This window comes from Photinus pyralis, unplaced genomic scaffold (assembly GCF_008802855.1).
Source record: "Photinus pyralis isolate 1611_PpyrPB1 unplaced genomic scaffold, Ppyr1.3 Ppyr1.4_LG2, whole genome shotgun sequence".
Taxonomy (NCBI): domain Eukaryota; kingdom Metazoa; phylum Arthropoda; class Insecta; order Coleoptera; family Lampyridae; genus Photinus; species Photinus pyralis.
The window spans coordinates 47,729,860-47,750,719 of NW_022170403.1; the positions used below are offsets into that span (position 1 = coordinate 47,729,860).

Sequence of the window (20,860 nt, forward strand, 5' to 3'; positions counted from 1 at the left end):
AAGTGTCTATATGCCTGTCTGAAGTTCTGCGCCTGCGTTCAATCGCAACGTAACGCCCATGCACGCACGTGTTGTGTTGCGAAAGGCGCTTGTAAATACATAACATAACCTTCAAAGTTTGAAACGTTTCTTAAGAAGTAAGTGCTAAAATTAATTCTAATGCTGAATTGGTATTACGACAAAACGGAGTTAAGAAACACTCCGTCTGCTAGCAACGACATTACCTATGAAACGGAACTTGAATACAGGAGAGAAGGTAAATTAATGCTTAACGATAATGCTGTATGTGCAAATTGTAATCTTTAGGAATTTGTCTGATTATGGATGGAGGGAAGAAGTTAAAATTAGGTTCAAATACCATTGCAACAAGCGCCATATATTTTCACAGATTCTACATGTTTCATTCTTTCGTGAATTTCTCTCAATATACAATTAGCTGTACGTGCCTTTTTCTTGCTAGTAAAATAGACGAAACCCCAAGAAGATTAAAAGATGTAATTAACATCTATCATGGCATGTTAAATACTACTCAATATATGAAATTCGGAAGTGATCCTGAGCAAAAGGTTGGTATATGTACTTAGCATTTCCTCAATACTTAAACATTATTTTTCTAGGTAATTACATTAGAAAGTATTTTGTTAGAAACGCTGCAGTTTGATTTTGATGTTGACCACCCGTACGATTTCTTACCACAATTTTCTCAATGCTTCATTGCGCCTCAAGAGGAAATAGATGCGGTGGTCAAGGCAGCCCAAGATTTTACTGACGACAGCCTTTATACCACTATCGCATTGCAGTGGGAACCAGAAATTGTGGCAGTTGCACTTCTGCATTTATCAGCGCAGCTTAGAGAATTGGATGTTGCGGATTGGAATGGTCGATCTGCTCAACATGAAAATTGGTGGGATTTGTTTGTAGAGGATATAATGGTTGAATTATTAGACGATATTGCTCATCAGGTAAGTACTAAAAAATTATTAACAAATTTGGTTTCTGGTGAGTTGTTTTTTTATTGTTTATTGTTGGCTTTATTCTTGGATTTGTAAAAGACAGACTCACTTGCTACCTTGCTTTTTAGTTATAAACTGGATTTTGTCGCCATTATATTCCTGTTATTTATACGGCCTAAACATGGTTGAATATGACAGATATGTAGATGACAAGGGACTATTAAACAAAGAATAAAATAAGGATTAACAGAGTACCATATGGTACCATTCCAATATTGACCTTTATCAAAAGAGATGAAACTGTCATTCCGTTAGTCCTCACTGAAAATAACTTCAAAAATATAGAAACCATTTTTAATCTAATAAAACTCAGTGTTCTTGTCCCCAAAATTTTGGGGAGCCTCACCCGCGGTATACGTATATCTGCCGCATGGAAGCCTCATTGTCCCCACTTTTTGCCCTGGATCTTTCAAAAGGATCTTATGAAGTTTTTGAACTTCAGGAAGATCCTCTCTGATCCTCGTTTAGACCTTCAAATATAGTCCTTATACCTGCGCTGAGCTATATTAAGATCTTCCCAGTCCGCAGGTAGTTTAGTTCGCATGGCCCTATTAAAGAGCCTGCGATCTTGCAAGGTCTAAGTTCCACCAAGGTGTTCTCTTTTACTTTACTTTTAGAGCCTAAGTAATGAAATTTGGTGTTCGGGAAAACCGAGCTTCAAGAGAAGAAGTTAATCCAGTTCTAAGCGACGTTTAGTGTCCATAATATCCAGTAGTTCTGGAAAGTGTTTATTTTGCCCCGGTTCCCATTTTGGAGTAGAATAGAAAAAGTTCATGTTACGTTTTCGCTACCCTTTGCGAAATGTGCATGAAGTTACGCCGCAAATTTAATATGCCATAAAAGTGCCAACTTAGTAAGAATTAACGTGATACAAAATTACGTCAAGAAATATTTTCACATTACTTCGTAGAAGGTTAGAAGCTCGCAATCGTAATTCAGTTAGATAAAGACTATGCATTGCCACAAGTTAAAAAAATATATACTCTAATATTCAGTGTAAAGTGAAATTGCGGCAAAGAAAACTGTTAGCATAGCTTAGCCTTAACTAGTCAGATAATATTTACGTTCCTTTTTGTGCCGCTAAAATTAAAATTAATCAAGGTGAAAAGTTTACTATAGGGTTTTCCCACATATTAAACCATGAACAAACCCTTAAAATCGAGTTTATGCAAGTATTCATTCCTTTCGGCAAACCAAAATTCGCTCGTGTTGAACATAAACTCGTGTCTAAAGTGTCGTTTATTTTGTTTTTATTTATTATTTATTATCCCTCTCTTGTTCCGGGCCGTCAACAGGCTTGCTCCCAATTACAGAGTGACCCGCATAATGCTTTTTAGAGGTGCCTCTGCAGAAAGTCTTAAGTTGTTCTATACTACTCTGGTATTTACCTTACGAATGAGGAAAACGTAATTCGGAGTAGCCGGCGGAATGCTCGGAATTGGTCTAAAGTAATGTCCATCTCTGCCACAGATGAAAAATTCACCTCAACCTCCTTTCCCTTCGTTGACTATTTTATTACGGATTTTGCATTTTTTCAGCATCTTATTAATAAATGTCTAGTACTGAAATATATTACTAACTTGACAAATGCGTGTGTCCTCTTACACCCTGTATATAATTTAAAACAATTTAAGATATTGTATAAATAATGTGTGAGTAATAGAACTAATACTGAGGACTGGGGTAGATATTATTTCAAAACCAAGATTTAACTCGGTTTTTACTGTACTATTTATGTCCGTGCTGGTAAAATAAACATAGTATCACAGTGATGAATTGCACATTCATCATGAGTGTAGTTCCTAGAAAGCAGATGAATCAATAAAAAGACAACTTAATTTAACATTTGTATTAGGTTTGTGTACATAAGTTAAATTTTCGATTAGGTTTTAGATCTATATTCCTTGCCGATTTCCGAACGTTTACATCTTTCCAACGTGCCATTTTCAAACGGATCTCATTTAGAGAAACTCGACACAACAGGTAATGACACGACAAGTTATTGCTATCCATACACATTAAGGCTAAGTTTCGCATCATCAGATTAATGCCATATCCATCAATAGCAAATAAATATTTTTCTAAATCATGTTACGCTAAGACAACTAGTGCCTAATGAACAGAGTATATGTGATAATGTATTAACATATTTAGGATTAAGTACTTAACTACTACTTTTTGTTTATGTAAGTGTACTATTTTGTTTTCCTATGAGACTATTTTTATGTTCACTGCCCATTTCCCTATTGTTATTATATGGCTTTACTTGTTTATTGTTCCTTTGGTATGTTTTGTTATTTCAAAGGGGAACAGGATAGTACATTGAATTACGCTTATTACTTAGATACAAGTAAATTGATTCGTAAGTAGTTATTTTAATAAAGTTGGAATTAATTTTTTGTTTTGGAGTAGTTTTGTACATATGTAAAAGAATATTTTGAGAAAAGGATAAATGTGGGGTTTGATTTTATAATTTTTGTTGCCAAGCATAGAGGGAAAATGCGAAAAAATTCCAATTATTATAAATAGTATTTAGTATTTTCCTTTTGTTGAATTGGTGAAGTGCTTGTGTTTATAGTAATAAAACTCGCAAATTAGATTAATGTAACATTTGATTACAAACGCAGTGACCTAACCATACATTAGGACAGCCACAGAAGGCAATTGAATTGTCGATTCATCACAATCGAGACCAAGCTAGAATGAACTCTAACTGGAATATAACATGTTTCTGAATATATATGGGACAATACAGAATTTGAAACCAACGGCATAGCAGAGGAGCAGAGGAAATTATGTATAGCTGCCCTCCTACTTAAATTTCAACGAAACTTGGCATAAAATGGGATTATTTGTTTCGATTGCTTGAAATCAGGAAACAGGGATGTAAACTTCAAAACTATGGACAAACCCATGGGAAGAACAAGGAATTATCCCAAATGATGTAGGATTTTGCCTACCTATCTCATTCTACAGTTCCTAAACCATATGCTGCATGTGTCCGCATCCAAAGGTTGACCTTGGACAAAGATTCTCTACACTAGAAGCCCATCAAAGACAGTTCCAGTCTGTCAATAAGGTAAGGTTTGGTTTAGGTTACCTGCAGACAACTTCATGCCATGTTTGAACACCATTTAAGTAGGTACTACATGAAGTGAATAACACTATTGCTAACAAGCTCAATGGGGTCCTCTGATAACATTTGTGTTTGTGTTGCGTCATTTGAAATTGAGAAGGATTACCTAAAATTTTATATTTACCTAGAGGCCATCAGGATTCTTGGGTACACCAAATTTGGCTTACGTATACTTGTGAAAAAATAAATGTTTGATGATGATATCAACCAACGGTACAATCGGTATCAGGTGTCTTATGAAACCTCTCGAGGAATTTGAAGCATCTGAAGGTGCGTGTGTATGGATTTTGACAAAACTTGGAATAAAATATGGTGGTTGCTGATATTAATTCAAAGACACGTAAAAATATTTCTGGGGCTTGGTTCTAACAGAGCCAATGTCAATAATGATGAACTCAAGAAAACGTGTTTTTGTGAATAATTACGCGGCTGTTACTATTTTATAACAAATTGCCCGATTTCATGAAATAAAATTTAGCAAAATTGTTTTTAGCCAGGTAGGTATACAGGGTGTCTTAAATTGAGTAGCATAAGCCTTACCAGCAAGGATTGAGTATCCTTTGATTAATTGATTGCTCATTTACTAAAATAACCCTCAAAGACATGGCTATATCTTTGTTATTAACTTATTATTATACTTACAGATTCGGTGAAATTGGCAAAGTTGTGTAGATGTTGATGCTAATGGATATTCAGATGCATATACATATTTCGAAAAAAAATCGTTTCATAGATAATTGGAAAAAAAGTGAAAATTTTTAAAAAGTTCAAGTATTTTACTAACAAAGAGAGCTACTGAAAAATGTTTCAAATAAAAGTTGCAAGACTCGATAGGAGAAATTGAATGGGTGTAGAAAAATTTTTTTCAAAATGGCGGTTTTTGAAATATTGACATCAACTTTCTTATTTTAAGTGGACGCCATATTGGATTTTTACGCGATTGACTCGATAGAAAAAAAAATTACAAAACCAGTGATTCTAAATACTTATGGCCGATTGCACCGACAAATTTAAGCGGCGCTAAGCTTAAGCGTAGTTTAAAACCCATGGCAACCATTGTCTCAATAATCGTTGCCATAGATTTTAAGCTACGCTTAAGCTAAGCGCCGCTTAAATTTGTCGGTGCAAACGGCCATTAGTATTTCATTCGGGAATCAACCTAGTATTTTCTGGCAATAATTCCATGGCCGTGTCGATGGTGACTAGGCGAGACAATAAACGAACGAATTTGGTGCCAATCACAATCAGCCATGGAAATATTGTCATAAGAAATAAGCCGTTTACTTTTTTTTTTGTTCAAGGTCGAGATCAAATTACAGTTCAGTTATTGAAGCCTTTCATCCAGTTTCGAAAGCGTTTGTTAGAAGAGACGGCGGAGTCAGTTTGCCAGTTTCGAGGCCGAATACGTTTATGTGATTGAGAAAAGTGTGTCATATGCTTGTCAATTAGTAAAAAGGAAGCAGTAGGACCAAATTTGTACGTGTGACGGTTCATCGAGTGTTCGTGTTTTCAGTTAGTTTAATTAGTGATTTTGGATGTACGAATCTTATTCGGATATTTTTGTCTCGAAAAAGAAAACTGTAAGTAATTTGAAGTTATATTTGGTAATTAATTGCAAATTTGTTCTGAACACTCATGTCCATTTAGACAGGACAGTGGTGTGGTTTTTCTTTTTATTATCTTGTGTGTTTGTAAAATAAAATTATGATTGAAGAGCTAGTTAGGTTTACAAAATGTTTTGTGTATGGTTCCTTTTGATCTGGGATCATTGCACACACCATTTTTATGTACTCGCCCAACCTGGGACAATGCATTGATTTTTTTGTATGTGGCCCAAATTTAAATGTTCACAGCAGTATATGCATTTAGGATGTGTAGGTATTGTGTTTAGGTTGGTAATTTAAGTCTAATCGGTAGATCACATCTGGGCTTACCCACAACGGATATTCTAATATTGGACACATACATAATCTAAGAGTATCCACATTAGTGTGTCGTTGAGCATTATTATATTAACGAAAGTTGTTATCAAGAAAATATTTATTTAAGACTGTAAACTAGACGTCGTCTAATATAAAATGAGTCACGTCAATCACGCAGGTAGCCGCCCACTGAAAAATTGGTCGCTTGCGAGTTGTACTCAAATTATGCTATTATACTTTCATCTCTATCTAGCCCAAGAAAAAGACATAAGTTTTGCAGCGGGCGACTACCTGCGTGATTGACGTGACTGTTTTTATACTAGACGATGTCTAATATCTAAATCTCTCTCGATATAAAAAATTTGATACCCAACCTCAACTTAGGTACCTACCTATGTGATGCAGCATTTTGATGTTCTAAAATAATTGGATATCTGATGGTTGCATTTTAGGTTTCAGACCATGCAGAATGTTTTATGAAGAATAGAACTCTTTTTTTCGTAATGTTAATAATACTACTCTTCTATATGCAGTTATATGCTGTGAACTTAGTGGGCACACTGAATGTTTGTGTCCTTGAAGGATTCGGAGAGGCGCGAGTTTCCCTAAAGTGGCAACCAGCACCTGACGGGGGTTGTTAACTTTCTTATTTCTTAGGAATAAAGAGTCATTACAGCACCAAACAAAACACATAACACTAACAGTGAGCTGTGGAGTATGTGCACTGAGAACGCTCAGGGAATCATTGGTAATTACGTGCTGTCTGTGTCTATTGGGGGGGGGGTGCGAAGGATGCTTTGGATGTTTTATCACATAGGTGCTTTCTCAAAATTAAATACACATTACTGTAGTACCTATTTATTTTTAGTAAATACCTACGTGGAGTAATCATGTTATGTCTCATGTGTCTTTGGTTATGAAGCCGGAAATACTTTGCAAATTTCATGAGAAATCACTAAACAACATCAAGGTACATAATGGCAAATATTTGACCTTGTCTGTTTACAATACAGTTAAATTTTTAGGAATGTCAAAAGATAAATCTGCAATAATATAAGCGACTGCAGCCCACAAAGCAGTTCCTTTATCTAACGGCTCTGGCTCTTCAACGTCCATGGTGTCGGCAGCCGAATGGTGATACCAGAAATACCGTTCATTTGCATTATCCAGTGAAGCGCCAGGAACTCCTTGGTTAAGCCATGGAGTTAAATCGGGGCCTCCATCTGCTGGAGTTAAAACTTTGGTCGTATTCAGTTCACGCAACAAACTAAAACATTAAAAAACTATCAAAGCACAACAGGTGCATTCATTCTACTTAAGTATCTCTTGTATTATACATCCAACGATGGGCAATCCGCTGTACTTTAGCCCAAGAGGTGTAAAAGTTCCTATATCAGATTCCATTACAAAGTTTAAATTTTTTGTCTCATTGCTATGTTCTTTAGCATAAGCAAACGCACCAATATAACCTTCCTCTTCACCTGTCCATAAAATTGTGCTAAAAATGTGCAACAGTTCAAACCATGCTTGTTGGCAGATGGCTGCACCTTACCGTATTGTTCGTTTGGCTCTAAATCCCATCGCTTTTAAAATTGCTAAAGCAGTCCAAGAGATAAATGCGCCACCTCCGTCATCCATAGCACCCTCGCCGACATCCCAACTATCGATGTGTCCAGAAATGACCACAACTTTATCAGGATGAGTTGTGCCCTTAATTTCAGCTACTACATTTCTAGATATTGCTGGTGGTAAAAAGTGTGCTTCCATCTTCAGTTTAATGTAGATTGTCTTCCCCCGTTTATACATTCCATGAAGCATATTTGCGTCCTCTCTTGTAATGCATGCCGTTGGTATTTTGGTAATATTGTCAGCATAAGCTTGCCAACCAGTATGAGGTGTTGCCAAAGAGAATGGCGTTATGGATTCAATTAAGGTGGCAACTGCACCATACTTTGCAGCCATTGATGCTCCATCTCTCCTGTAAATTACCGACTCGCCATATGACGTGTATTTCTGATTATAGACAACAATTTTTCCTTTTACCTAGAAGTAAGTTGTAAAGGTGTTTGTTTCAACATGCACTTTTAAATTCTTACTTTTGACGATATCTTTTTCAGCTCTTCAAATGATGATACAACTACCGCTTTAGCCAAAATACCTTCAGGTGGTGTACCTACACTGCTCCCTAAGCCCAACATGGGGAGATTCTTGACCCTTGGGTGCAGTAATGTTGCTGATTCTTCACCCCTTTACAAAATAAAAGGTACCTAATGTAGTTAGTTTTTTATTTGAAAACTTGGAGTATCATTTGTGATTCGGAGCAATACTATTTTTTAAACTTCTAGGTGAGCAATAAAACCTTAATGAAAAATGTGTTCATTACTTTTGATGCATAAGGTAAACGTCCCAAATATCGGCCAGGTCCTATTTGTCGCTAAGATTTCTACACTTATTCAAAAATAAGAATTGCACATTTTTCGCGGATTTATGAAACGTCTGATAAACATTGCGTTTCATTCTTGCTAATGCAGTTTTAGTTTCAAGAGCGCTATAGAATATTTTAATGTTGCATGTTGTGAGTTGAGCAGTGAACTTCGATTTGCTATAACTAAGTGAGTAGGAACAACTCATTCCTATCTGTTAATAAGTGGTATATAGTCTCACGAAGCCTTTAGAGTAAGTTTTATTAGGATTATACATACTATGAACTTTCATTTGTAACTAATTTGATATTTAATTAATAAACATTATTTATTTAAAAGGTGGACTGTATTTGGGACATCCAGTTTGGTATAGACACTATTATCGGCCGCCTTTTAACAGAGATACTTGCAAATTTTCACAGCTTCTTTCACCAAGATATACGCATGCATTTGATATTTAGGTGTTGAAAAACCAAAGTTGGTGAGCAAAAAAGAACACTAAGTATTTGGTTCCCGAAATTCAAAAATATTTATAAACCAATGGTATCTCACTTTTCTGCCATTATGTTTACCTTTTGTGTACTTAGTAGATATATGATTATCACCAGACTATTTGTTTAGTTGCCTTTTAGTAAAGCTTTATTTACATCTCGAAGTATGACCGGTATTAGGTACAGTCCTCGGCGGATAATAGGAACATCATAACTTCCAATAAGACGATATTTGGGACATTCAGTATTTTTGAAATATTTAACAATTTTATCGAAAATACATAACTTATTCGGACTTTGAAAAATGTATCCACAAAATGAATTCATTAGCCATCACTCTTTTTTTCATAACCTATACTCTGAGAGGTAATTTTGTGTAGTTTCTCAAGGTTAGGGCTTATACAGTACACCTGTTCTGTTGCTCGAAAACGCTTGATTTCGTTCTACGATATCTGAATTCTGAGTGAAGATGAAGAAGGGGTCGAATCTTCCTGTGAAAGGTGAATGCTTTAGCTAGACAATAACGCCGGGGTTTACTAAAATGTTTTAAAATAATCTTTTTTTTTTAAGGGTAACGTTGAGGGCTGTTAGAGTGCCATATTTTGGAAAAGAAAAAAGGAAATAGATTTTCCTGGCGTTATTGCCTAGGTATTAAGTTTACGGACTTATCTCAATTTTGGAAATTGTTCCAACTTCATTTATAGATAAGTTATCTTGGAAAGTCAACTTAATAGTTTTCCTCAAAAGCGCGAAAAGATAGCTTCCGCCGCGCCGCTTGGTTTATACAGATAGAAAATGTGGATTATAATTGGTCTAAGTTTATGTTTCTCCCATCCCATCCCAAATTAATATAATTGGCCCAATTTGGCGATTGACAACAGGCAACTTTACATACTCCGTTCTGTATGTACTGTCCAGCCTTAAGTGGCCGATGTTTGGGACGTTTACCTTATTTAATTTCTTTTCACTGACCTAGAATAATGTGTATGATACATGTGTGTGTGGCGTTTTTCTGATTTTCTGTATTCTACCAATATTAACGAATCAGAGAAATGTTTGTTATTGTGTATAGACTTAGACATTGACGTAGATAAATAGAAATGTTATTTTACTAAAAATCTTCCCAAGTTTTTTTGTAATTTCAAGAAGTGACCAAACTTTTCACTGCAATACTAAGTGTGGGCAACAATTGAAAATGGATAACAACAATGTTGCAAAAGGAATATGTACAGATAAAGTTGTTAAGATAAGTAAAGAAAATAAAATTTACCTAACCCAGTGTGGTACTACGACGTCTTCCCCATGAACATTTTCCAAATTGTACATTTCAGACTTGATTATCATGTAATCTATAGCATTTTCAAGATTTTTTGATCCGGAAATGCGATTACCGAATTCACTTATAAATTCATCAAGATGATTGTAGGTTGAATTTTTAAATTTTCCATTAATTGCAGCAATTATCTGATTTGCAATATTTTGATAAGAAGCAATTTCCTGCTTTATACTGTTTGACAAATTGCATTTCTCAATGGTATTATCTTCTTCATTACAAAGCACTAATGTTAATACTAGCAGGTTTAATAGCCAAGGTAGTATATTATGCATTATCATATCACAGTGAGATTAGATGAGCACACAACACTGGTCGATCGCTAACTAATAAGAGGGTGCATGTGAGAAGAGTAATAAGATTTGACAAATTATACTCCATTCAATTACAACATGATTATACTGCTTGCTCTTGACCTCTATATGTTACAATCATGTGACAGGAACAGGACATTGTATTGTGGGTTGCATCGTACAGGAGAATTTATCATCACAGATAAAATATTCAATTTATTTATGCAATCTAATATACATATAGTCTATGGGATATACCAATATTCCACAAATTAATTAATAAAGGAAAAATAATCATAAAAATGTGATAATAAATAACTATCGTTACCTACTTTGAGACAATGTTTATTAATGGTATAGCCTTCAATCACGTTATAATCGTACACCAGGCCTTGAATGTAAAGACAAATACAATAAATCAGTGTCATTTATTTCCATGAATTGAAAATCACGGTCAAATCACATTGTTCAGTAGGTACTTTGCGCACAAACAATATTAATTGGTTATTGTAATTAAACAATTAATATTAGTTTAAAGAAGATCTCAATCAAATTTATTTGTGTCAAACTTGTTTCAGTACTAGCAAGTACAAGCGCACTGATCCAGGGTATTTCCTCTTTAGATTATATAGTAGTTTATCAATTATTGAGAGTTTGGTTTTGAAGATACGGGTTTTTTTCTTAACGATGCGGAAACATAATATATTATGAAAGTTCCATTCGTTGTCAGATCCACATTCCGATTCTAAATTCATCAGAAGTGATAATGACATCTAATATGGTCGCAGAATGGTCTGTTACTCTTGTGGATTCGGTTATTAATTGATACATGCCTATGGTGTCGAGAAGATTTGTGACTTTGACTCTCGATGATGATGCAAAGTTAAGTAAATCTATGTTCAAATCGCCAGTGCAAACAACGTGATAGCAACTATGCATTGCAGTTGTCTTCAATAATAACAATAGAGCTTAATATATCTGACTTAGGGAGTCTAGGTTTTTTATAAATACGTCACTTGTTCACTGCAGGTACACTCGTACTACCATTGTTTAAATACTATCAGCAGAATCATATATGGTTTAAGTAAGTGTAAGGTTATAGTTTTATCACGCAGAGAACCCAAAATCTGATGTGTTTTCAATTGTAGGGGGTGAAATATGCTATTTTTTTTAACTAAAACAATAATAAAATAGTAAAAAAAAGGCAATCATGAATAAAAGCCCCTACAGTAATGTGTACTACAGACAATGGTTCCACTTTAGACTATGAAACTTCTCTAATGGTTCCACCATTTACAATTACTAAAAATTGGTTTCATGGCAATATGGCTTGAATCGCCTTGTATAGATAAAATTTTTGATAAAATGGCAAGTTGGCAACACTGTTTCCTAACCTATTAATTTGTAAATGTAATGTTTTGGTTAAATTTGCTAACTTAATGGATATTCTAAAAGCAGAAATAGCAAAAAAACGCAAACAGTTGGAAGATAAACAACTAGTGGTAAGGTTTCTTGTAGCAAAAGGAATAATTATTAAATACGTCTGTTTAGGATAGTCAAAAGAAGTATTTTAAAAGGGGCGACTTAGTATCAAAGGAAATTGAAGAATATCAAGCCAAATATGGCCAAACCAGGAACGAGGAGCTTAAAGATTTTACTAATACCATTGAAGGTACGACACAGTCTTTAGTTTTAAGTTATTTGTTAAAATCTTTCTCTTCAGGGTCACTTGCGGCAGACCGTGGTACGGAACATTCTGTTCTTCCAAGATGCGAGGTCATCTCTCGACTGCGTGATAGAGGGGAACCTATATTCTTGTTTGGGGAAACCGAATCAGATGCGTTTAAGCGTTTGCGCAGATGTGAGATTTTAGAACCGGAAATGAATCGAGTATGTAGAACTGTCTGTTATTGCTCTGATTAAAATTGGTGTTGCAGGGTTTTCGAAATGACTTTCAAGAAGCGATGGAGAAAGTTGATCAGGCTTATCTGGACGAAATTTTAGCTTCTAGTGAATGTCGAGAGGAATCAAAGGTTATGAACAAGCCACAGGAACCGGTTGCCACATATGAAGAGATACAAGAAATGGCAAAGGAGTTGGGATGCGGAAATCGAGAGTATGACATGACTCTTATAATGAAATTTTTGTTGGTTGGTAAATTGGACACCAAAACTCAAAATAATGCCTTTTGGAAGGGGCAGTGGGAATACTGCCGAAAATCTTTGCATATTATTTCTTTTATTAACCAGTTAAAAGCAATCAAGAGCACACATTAGGTATTTGTTACCAAGGTCTTATTTTGGGCTTTAGATTTTAGAACCAAATATTGTAAAATATCAACTAAAATTTTATTTTGTAGTTGCTGATGAAAAAGTGGAATGATCAGTTAAATAATCGTTCATCAGAAGTAAAAATGGCTACACGAGGTAAAATGGCAGGAGCGACCTGTGGTCAAACACAAGTGTATTTAAAACCTCTTATACGAAAACTAAAAACACACACACTACCTGAGGATATTTTAGAAAGTCTGACTGAGATCACCCAACATCTCTTAAATCGTAACTATTTAAAGGTAACAATTTAACATTAATTGAATGCACAGTGTCAATACTTTCTAGGCAAGTGATGCTTACTTGCAAATGGCAATTGGTAATGCTCCATGGCCCATTGGTGTTACTATGGTTGGTATTCACGCTCGTACAGGACGTGAAAAGATCTTTTCAAAGAATGTCGCACATGTAATGAATGATGAAACGCAACGTAAATACATTCAAGCTATCAAGCGGTTGATGACTAAATGCCAAGAGTATTTCCCCACTGATCCGTCAAGGTGTGTGGAATATCAAGCTTTTGGTAGTACTAACGAAAGTACTAATTAAGTTAATTGGTTTATATTCAGGATGTGTAAATTTGTGACTAACACTTTTAGCATAGAAAATTAAAAACCCAATTGATAATTAATTTATTTTTTTATTTTACGAGTATCTACCGGTTGATATCTCTAAGAAATCACAAATCCAAATTTTTCATTAACTAATTTTAAAACTAATCATCATAAATTATGGCGATTTTTCTTAGCATTGAAATCCCTATGGTGCGGGTGCGTAAACCGTTTCTACACCCTGTAGATATTTAACCACTGATCTGACAATAAATAAATGGCTATCACTGTATTTCGTAAACACATAATGATCTAGTAGCTCAATCTGGTTACGCAATTATAAGGTCGGAACGGTTTCGTTACAATGATACGTAGGGAATAAATATTAAATTCCGAAAGTGGTAGATTGGACCCTTCCGACGGTAAAAAATCCTCCAGCGAAATCAAAAGTTCTAGGGTGTAGTTTTTAGAACAGTTAATCCTTGTGTTCATGGATTGCAAGCAAGAACCGGGGACACTATTTGTATTCACAGAAAAGGGGAAACTTGTTTACTAAACCAGACGTTTTTTTCACTCTAACTTTCGGTCAATAAACAATCAAGTTTATTTTATTTTGCCTTTATTTTTAAGTGGGCGGGGTTTCAGCCAAGCCTGCTCTACCAACCCAACCCACTATACATTTACAAATATCCATGCCCGAACTAGGGGCCCTTAGCACCACAGTTCAGCTTTAACTGAACTGCGCCACACGGGCCGGCCAGTTGAATCCCCATTTTTTCATTAACAGTGACAGATTTTTTTGTAGCAAAAAATAGCACAACGTGTTTAATTAACCTGTCCTTGACCGAACACGACTCCAATTTATGCGATGAAAACGCGCGTGTTTCACAATGAAGTTTTTTCGTCAACCTCTTAATAACAACATAAATTACACCTTAGTAATATTAATTAATAAGATATTAATTGATTCTCTCTGGTGTAAAATTCAAGTTCGCACGTGTCATAGTTCGTCTAATCCTAAATAGCTGCTAGGCTGGCAACCCAGGTTCAATTCCCGACAGATGCAGCATTTTTTTAATTCCATACATATCATTTAGCATTTATACATTATACTCACATTCTAGATACCTCCCTACACTGTTATGCTAGACGTTTTAATATAATAGGTATTTTATATTCAAAGGTGCTTTCAATTGTCTTCTTTTGCGTCCTCATACAAGCGAGAGAATGTACCTTGCTCCTTGTATAGGATAAAAAGTATTATATAAATAATATGCTCCCACTGCAATTATTTTTGATGAAATTCTACATTATTGCAACGTTATGTTCAGTTATTTAATATTACGTCATTCCTCATCCATTTTATAAACAAACATTTCTCACAAGGTATGTGAATATAATATTGCAAGGCTGAAACTGCAAGGGATGCTGCAACCAGAACACATTGCAAAAGCAGCATTTTAGTGTTAACATATGTGCAACCTCTAGTCTCGTCCTGCAACTTTTGTAGGCGGCTGCAAAATAAAAACGTTACTTTTGGCTAGTGTGTGAACACAGTAATCAACTTCAGCAGCTGCTGCAAAAATACTCTGCAACAAAAAGTAGCCGTGTGTTGATACTACCTTAAAAGTGGTACATCTCAGATTCATATATGTTATAAATGCCGAAGGTAATTATACAGGGTGATTCCTATAGTACCTGCCACCGTTTGGGAGCGTGTAGGTGGTGCGTAGGGGAGTATTTTGATATAGGACACTTGGGGTCGGAAATCTAAAATAAGGGTGCCAGAGCCAAATTTACCTTCTGGAATTTCGCGCCTGTAGGTAGGCAACCCAACCGGCCGGCGGTGCACACGGAGCGATCTCAGGCGGCGATGTGTGGCTGACACTTGATCAGAATTTTGTTTAAACCCACGAAATCCCGTCTGCAACGACGCGTATCAAGTGAATAAACACTATGGCAATAGTATAATAATAGTTGGCTAGATGTAGGAAGTGCATTGAGAACAACGGTGGCCACGTTGAACACTTGTAAACGTTATTGCTTTTGACTGTCGTTTTCCCTCCTTCCCTCCCATGTCGCTTCCTCGCGCTAACTCGCTCTGCATCGCTCCGCGCGAAACGTCGGTCGGTTGGGTTGCCTACATACAGGCGTGAAATTCCAGAAGATAAATTTGGTTCTGGCGCCCTTATTTTAGATTTCCGACCCCAAGTGTCCTATATCAAAATACTCCCCTAGGCACCCCCTATACGCTCCCAAACGGTGGCAGGTACTATAGGAATCACCCTGTATACCACATAAAAATCATTAGCAATCACATGCGAGTGCAACAGCCAACAGCTTTATCATTTGTTTACAATTGCAAAAGAAATGATAAAAAGTATGATTTTGTTCTTGTGGAAATAACACAAACTTTGCTAAATTTAATGTGGCTTGTATAAAGCAGATCAGTATCTTTATTAATGCATAAACAAAAACAACAATTGAAATATCAATCCGAGCACTAGCGCAAGTCCATGAATTTATTGCCAAATTTTCACCTCTATAAATGAAATCAATTATGTTTTTGTTGACCTAAAACGGCAGACCGTTTTGCTGCGGCTTCCAAAGCATCCATTAAAGTAGCTCTAAAACAATTAATTCCTCAGTGTCCTGAAACGTACTACACACTACTTACCGAAGTCCTCCCTTTTCTAATTCATGAATGCCAGCTATTGTAGTTCCACCGGGAGATGTAACTTCTTCCTTTAAAACACCTGGATGTTTGCCTGTTTCTAACACCATCTTAGCAGCACCAAGTACAGTTTGAGCAGCAAACATTGTCGACGTCTTACGAGGGATACCTAATTTTACACCGCCGTCTGACAAGGCCTCAATAATTATGTATATCTACAATGTAAAGGGTAATACTCTGCCCAATGGACAAGTGAATTACAAATGCGGGTCCACTTCCTGCCAAAGCACCAACAGCACTGATTAAAGATTCTGGTACTAATTCACATACACCGGAGACTTCGAAGATGGTCTTCACCAAATTTATGTCATCCTCTGTAGCATATTGGCCTGGGCAGTATACAGAACAGCCTTCACCCACAAGCAGAGGGGTATTCGGCATCACACGCATAACTCTTGCACCATTCACTTCTTGTAAAATCTATAATTGAGCTCTTTATCACAATTTAATTTGATAATCATACATTTTCAATAGCAGCCAAAGTTGTGCCTGCTAACACAGAAATGAACAATTTGTTTGTTGCTTTTGCGGGTGTGTATGTTTGTAGAAGTTGTGCAACAGCTTCAGCCAAAATATGAGGTTTTACTGCTAAAAATATCACATCTGCTTCGTCTGCAATCTCCCCATTAACAGTCGTGGTGAAGGCCCCTTTATCCTTCCAATATTGCAAACTTGAAGTTGTAGCGCTTGACACGTATACTTGTGAAAATGAGATTAATTCTAAAAAGTACATATCATTTATAAAAGAAGGAGAATTACAAATCACTTACTTTTACGAACCATTCCCTCACATATTGCTTTTGCTATATTTCCTCCTCCTATAAAACCAAATTTTTGAAAAAATTTTACACTTTTACTATCACACGTTTTTAGACTGTTCATTCTTTATTTTCAAAATAAATGCAGGCAAGGTAGGGCAAGGATAAAAAGTTACGAAGAAGCTATTGAGAAACAGACAAAGTGAGGTTAAATTAAATTTGTCTACGGCAGATACATACAGGGTCAACAAAGAAATATGCCAAAAAATTGGTAGTACTATTGATTATGGTGTATATAAGCAATGATAGTAGGAACCAACCTTGAGCATTGGTGTGTATAATCAAAGTCTTGAATAGGAAGGACAAACATAGGTAGGTAAAAACGGAGAAATGCTGATCTCGATAAAATTTGGTACCTATCTGGTAGTTTCTGAATGTGAAAATAAATTCCAAAATTATAGTTTCCGAAAATTCGGAAAACCACACTCGTGCTTCCGCGGCAAATGGTTAAAATAAAGTCGTTCTTTCGCTGCAATTGATTAAACCGAAAATTGCGGCGCCTGGATTTTTATTAATATATATTCTATATATTAAATGAAATAACTAATTTGAAAACAAAATCTAACACAAATTCCGTTAAACATAAAGTATGTATTACTTACCTCTGCCAAATATTACAGGTGAGGTGACTGAAGATCCACATTTCCGATGTGTATGATATTTAGCAACATATATGATTCACTCTTAGTGTAGGTATATAGCTTCCTTACCTAAAGGGCAAATTGCATCAGCATTTAAACCGTAGGGGATAGTATATGCTATATTTACTTATCACCTTATCAATGTCGGTAAACAGTGCAATTGAATTGATATCTTGTTATGTTATCGTGACATTTTATAAGCTAACTGAACTACACTGCATAATTTTTTAGGGATGTGGATGTTAATGGGATAAAACCAGATGCTAAATTTTTGACAGAATAGCTTCCTATCTCAAACCAGATATTTTTAAAAAACCTTTATTGGCAGTCAATTACATACGCTGCCAAAATTTTAACAAAATCAAGACAACTCGCCCTTCCCGAAAAATAGCTATTTATTTATACAGTGCGTTCGAGATAAGAGGGTCACCTCTCTTTTATTTGACGAGATACAAAAAAATTTCTTAAATATAATTATGTTATTATATATGTCATGATACTGTATTTGTATCATGGTTCGGAGCTCTGTTTAAAACTCACTTCATGCAACAAAAACGTGATTTGGTACATTTCTTGAATGCTTAAATTGTCACACATACTTATTATTGCTTTTCAAAAACATGCTGTGGGGGGGGGGGGGTTTCCGATGTTTAGTAGTAAACCGTAAAAGATATCTACATGTCGAGATGACGTCACATGCTCTGTCTTTCAAACTTTCATCGTTAATAACTTAACTACTTATAGTAGAAAACTCCGGTTTGAAATTTTGTTCTTAGATTTTCTTCTACAATTTTTTTTATTTTGGGTATACTACCCCTTTAAATGGGCAAAGAATTACAGAATTTGAAGTAGATTAAGTTTCCCGTTCAGAGTTTCTTGTAACTGTACACACTAACGAAGTTATGGTCAAAACACCGAAAAATGTCATTTTCGAAAATGCTTTGGCGTTTATTTATTTTCAATGATATTCAAAAATGGTTTTCTGATGGTGCTAAAATAAAATTTTTATCGCTTGTGAGTTTCGAGTAAGTACGATCACATCAACTTTATTCTTATTTCTTGTAATATAATACTTTATGCTTGAAACTGTGCATCACAGCCATTGAAACGTCATACAAAGAGAGCAAAAATATAACAAACTTTACGTACAGGTACAAACAACATTGAATTAGTCCATAAGTGAGCAAGTGGATTGCTGATGTGAATCTAGCCCTTAGATCTAGCCGCCATATTGGATTTTTGTCATTCGATAGCGAAAAAAATTTCAAAAACGTAGCGATACCTATATCATTTGGGAATCAACCTTTGCATGTATGCAATAATTCCATTGCCGTGTCTATACGAGACAATAAACGAACGAATTTGGTTTCCAATCAAAATCAGCCATGGAATTATGGCCATAAGAAATACATCGTACACTAAAGAGACAAAAATGCAAGGTTTTTAGAATGTTTTCAGTAATTTTAATAGGCTTCAAGCACTTTCCAATGGCTGTAGGTACTTTCTATTCTCAAAATGCTTGGTAATTCCACTCTGTCATTACATAAGTGTTTGATGCTTTTAAGCACTTTTCAAGAGGTTTAGGTACCCAGTTCTGGCAACCACTAGATTTTATTGTAGAAATTTAATCCAAATTCGCCATGTTTCATCACTAGGCATTAGGGCGTCTAATCCTCTATCCAAATGAGGCGAGCAGATTTGTCAACCTCTGCCCACTTTTCTATCTTCCCATGTCTTCAACTACTGACACTGAAAATGTCTTGTACATCCCGGATACTGTTATTCAGACTGGTATTGCAGCAATTTCCTAATTAAATGTTTCAAAGATTAAAAAAAAAGATATTGTATAAGTATATTGTGTATTACAAAAAGAGTATCAACTACTAAACATTATACAAACAAGATTTAAAATAGTACGTATTTAAAATACATCTGCCACTGCATCTTCCAAAAACCTCTTATATAAACACATAAACTTAGCAACAAAAGCCTCAAAGTGAAAAATTGCCTTATTTCCATGTTGTAATCTATGCTCGAACAGTGCAGCTTGTGATATAATTTCAGCCTTCAACGATATGTCACAATTCTTCACCAATTCGCTAACCATAGTTTGAAAAATAATGTTGTTTGGTATACCATGAATAATCAATTCGTATAGATCACCTCGAACACTCGCTAACGTGTTTACACTCTGCTCGTGACTAATTTTCCTCGCCATTGCACGTATAAACATCAACCAATCAGGTTCAGCAATATTTTGGTTTGGTGCAAATGGATACTGTTCCACCTTACAAGCCTCACACATCAGTATTGCTCGACGTAGATTGCGATTCGATTTCTCGGCAATCTTCTGAGCAAATTCGGATCGTATTGTTAGGCCCTCCTTTTTACATATGGTTTGTAGAATACAGCAAATTTCTGGTACAGTGGGGGCGGCAACTCGAATTCCCAAACACCTGCTGCGAATGGCGGGTGTCAATCTGGAAGTTGAATTTGCGCACAGAATCAGACGACAGTTTGCGATATATTTCTCCATAGTACGCCGTAGGGCATGTTGTGCATCTCTAGTTAAATTATCGACATCAGTAAGCACAATTATTTTAAATTCTCTTTGCCCGTTAACATCCAGTTGCTGAGTTTGCGCGACGTTTTTTATTAGATCCATTACAACGATACGATCGTACATACCCACGTCGGAGGGATTAATTTCAATGTGATAGTTACTGCTAACGGTCATAATTTCTAATTTCTTTTTGGACGGTGTTGTGAAATTTAATTGCTCCATACGTAACCGTTCGACACCGGAGCCGTAAAGGTCCTTTAGTATGCACATGATTCTAGTTTTCTTACCAGCACCAGAAGGCCCATAAATGAGTAAATGGGGGAAGTCGCCTTTATGTGTAAGCTTCTTTAAATTTTCGGCTTGTTCCTTGTGATAATCTAATTTGGATAGATCCTTTGGTCTGTATTTATCAACCCACAAACTCATTTTTTAATCTTTAGAAGAGTAATTTCGGTAAATTCGCGCGGTTTTTACTTTTTAAGGTTATGATTATAAATAAGCCACTGTGTCTAATTTACCTATTATTTACAGAAGAATTAAACTGGAGCATATTTCATCATTGTTGGGTCTTGAAATAGGGGTGTCGTAAAGCTTTCGTAGAGATACTAATTT

General features: G+C 35.6%; 5 protein-coding genes across 9 annotated transcripts; 2 read left to right on the forward strand and 3 right to left on the reverse strand.

Moving 5' to 3' along the window:
• LOC116163172 (cyclin-K-like) lies at positions 1-8,442 on the forward strand. 3 transcript variants are annotated; one of them, XM_031477021.1, is made up of 7 exons: positions 1-256; positions 307-566; positions 618-962; positions 2,900-2,996; positions 3,660-4,092; positions 5,451-5,729; positions 6,940-8,442. In XM_031477021.1, the coding sequence occupies exons 1-5, from the start codon at positions 160-162 to the stop codon at positions 3,746-3,748; spliced, it is 888 nt and encodes a 295-aa protein (XP_031332881.1). In that variant the 5' UTR covers positions 1-159; the 3' UTR covers positions 3,749-4,092; positions 5,451-5,729; positions 6,940-8,442. The 3 variants fall into 3 exon arrangements, with proteins under 3 accessions (XP_031332881.1, XP_031332880.1, XP_031332883.1); XM_031477023.1 differs by having other exon boundaries at positions 4-256; positions 3,641-4,092; XM_031477020.1 differs by lacking the exon at positions 3,660-4,092.
• Positions 6,914-10,721, reverse strand: LOC116163169 (carboxypeptidase Q-like). Its single transcript, XM_031477017.1, has 5 exons — positions 10,256-10,721; positions 8,168-8,318; positions 7,624-8,114; positions 7,387-7,569; positions 6,914-7,338 (listed from the first exon to the last, which is right to left on the reverse strand). The coding sequence occupies exons 1-5, from the start codon at positions 10,597-10,599 to the stop codon at positions 7,074-7,076; spliced, it is 1,434 nt and encodes a 477-aa protein (XP_031332877.1). The 5' UTR covers positions 10,600-10,721; the 3' UTR covers positions 6,914-7,073.
• A 572-nt stretch (positions 10,722-11,293) lies between these two features.
• On the forward strand, positions 11,294-13,572 carry LOC116163171 (pre-mRNA-splicing factor 18). Of its 2 annotated transcripts, XM_031477019.1 has the most exons (6): positions 11,781-12,113; positions 12,163-12,283; positions 12,335-12,501; positions 12,549-12,761; positions 12,971-13,183; positions 13,230-13,572. In XM_031477019.1, the coding sequence occupies exons 1-6, from the start codon at positions 12,051-12,053 to the stop codon at positions 13,488-13,490; spliced, it is 1,038 nt and encodes a 345-aa protein (XP_031332879.1). In that variant the 5' UTR covers positions 11,781-12,050; the 3' UTR covers positions 13,491-13,572. The 2 variants fall into 2 exon arrangements, with proteins under 2 accessions (XP_031332878.1, XP_031332879.1); XM_031477018.1 differs by having other exon boundaries at positions 11,294-12,113; positions 12,163-12,501.
• A 2,338-nt stretch (positions 13,573-15,910) lies between these two features.
• LOC116163495 (pyrroline-5-carboxylate reductase) lies at positions 15,911-17,766 on the reverse strand. Of its 2 annotated transcripts, XM_031477448.1 has the most exons (6): positions 17,647-17,766; positions 16,997-17,044; positions 16,690-16,946; positions 16,428-16,646; positions 16,170-16,381; positions 15,911-16,119 (listed from the first exon to the last, which is right to left on the reverse strand). In XM_031477448.1, the coding sequence occupies exons 2-6, from the start codon at positions 17,007-17,009 to the stop codon at positions 16,047-16,049; spliced, it is 774 nt and encodes a 257-aa protein (XP_031333308.1). In that variant the 5' UTR covers positions 17,010-17,044; positions 17,647-17,766; the 3' UTR covers positions 15,911-16,046. The 2 variants fall into 2 exon arrangements, with proteins under 2 accessions (XP_031333308.1, XP_031333307.1); XM_031477447.1 differs by lacking the exon at positions 17,647-17,766 and having other exon boundaries at positions 16,997-17,208.
• Positions 17,767-19,523: 1,757 nt separating this feature from the next.
• On the reverse strand, positions 19,524-20,828 carry LOC116164108 (replication factor C subunit 3). The gene has a single exon (XM_031478237.1). The coding sequence runs from the start codon at positions 20,672-20,674 to the stop codon at positions 19,607-19,609; it is 1,068 nt and encodes a 355-aa protein (XP_031334097.1). The 5' UTR covers positions 20,675-20,828; the 3' UTR covers positions 19,524-19,606.
• Positions 20,829-20,860: the final 32 nt, after the last annotated feature.

Coding starts and splice junctions, on each gene's coding strand:
- LOC116163172 (XM_031477020.1), top strand. CDS start 160: ATGCTGAATTGGTATTACGACAAAACGGAGTTAAGAAACACTCCGTCT. Junction 963..2,899: donor TAGACGATATTGCTCATCAG/GTAAGTACTAAA, acceptor ATTTTCGATTAG/GTTTTAGATCTATATTCCTT. Junction 2,997..5,450: donor AGAGAAACTCGACACAACAG/GTAATGACACGA, acceptor TTTTTGTTCAAG/GTCGAGATCAAATTACAGTT.
- LOC116163169 (XM_031477017.1), bottom strand. CDS start 10,599: ATGATAATGCATAATATACTACCTTGGCTATTAAACCTGCTAGTATTA. Junction 8,319..10,255: donor GTAGTACCACACTGGGTTAG/GTAAATTTTATT, acceptor TATTTTGTAAAG/GGGTGAAGAATCAGCAACAT. Junction 7,570..7,623: donor AGAGCCAAACGAACAATACG/GTAAGGTGCAGC, acceptor GCACATTTTTAG/CACAATTTTATGGACAGGTG.
- LOC116163171 (XM_031477018.1), top strand. CDS start 12,051: ATGGATATTCTAAAAGCAGAAATAGCAAAAAAACGCAAACAGTTGGAA. Junction 12,502..12,548: donor TAGAACCGGAAATGAATCGA/GTATGTAGAACT, acceptor TTGGTGTTGCAG/GGTTTTCGAAATGACTTTCA. Junction 12,762..12,970: donor TTATAATGAAATTTTTGTTG/GTTGGTAAATTG, acceptor TTTATTTTGTAG/TTGCTGATGAAAAAGTGGAA.
- LOC116163495 (XM_031477447.1), bottom strand. CDS start 17,108: ATGAACAGTCTAAAAACGTGTGATAGTAAAAGTGTAAAATTTTTTCAA. Junction 16,947..16,996: donor TGAGGGAATGGTTCGTAAAA/GTAAGTGATTTG, acceptor TGTACTTTTTAG/AATTAATCTCATTTTCACAA. Junction 16,382..16,427: donor CAGGAAGTGGACCCGCATTT/GTAATTCACTTG, acceptor TTTACATTGTAG/ATATACATAATTATTGAGGC.
- LOC116164108 (XM_031478237.1), bottom strand. CDS start 20,674: ATGAGTTTGTGGGTTGATAAATACAGACCAAAGGATCTATCCAAATTA.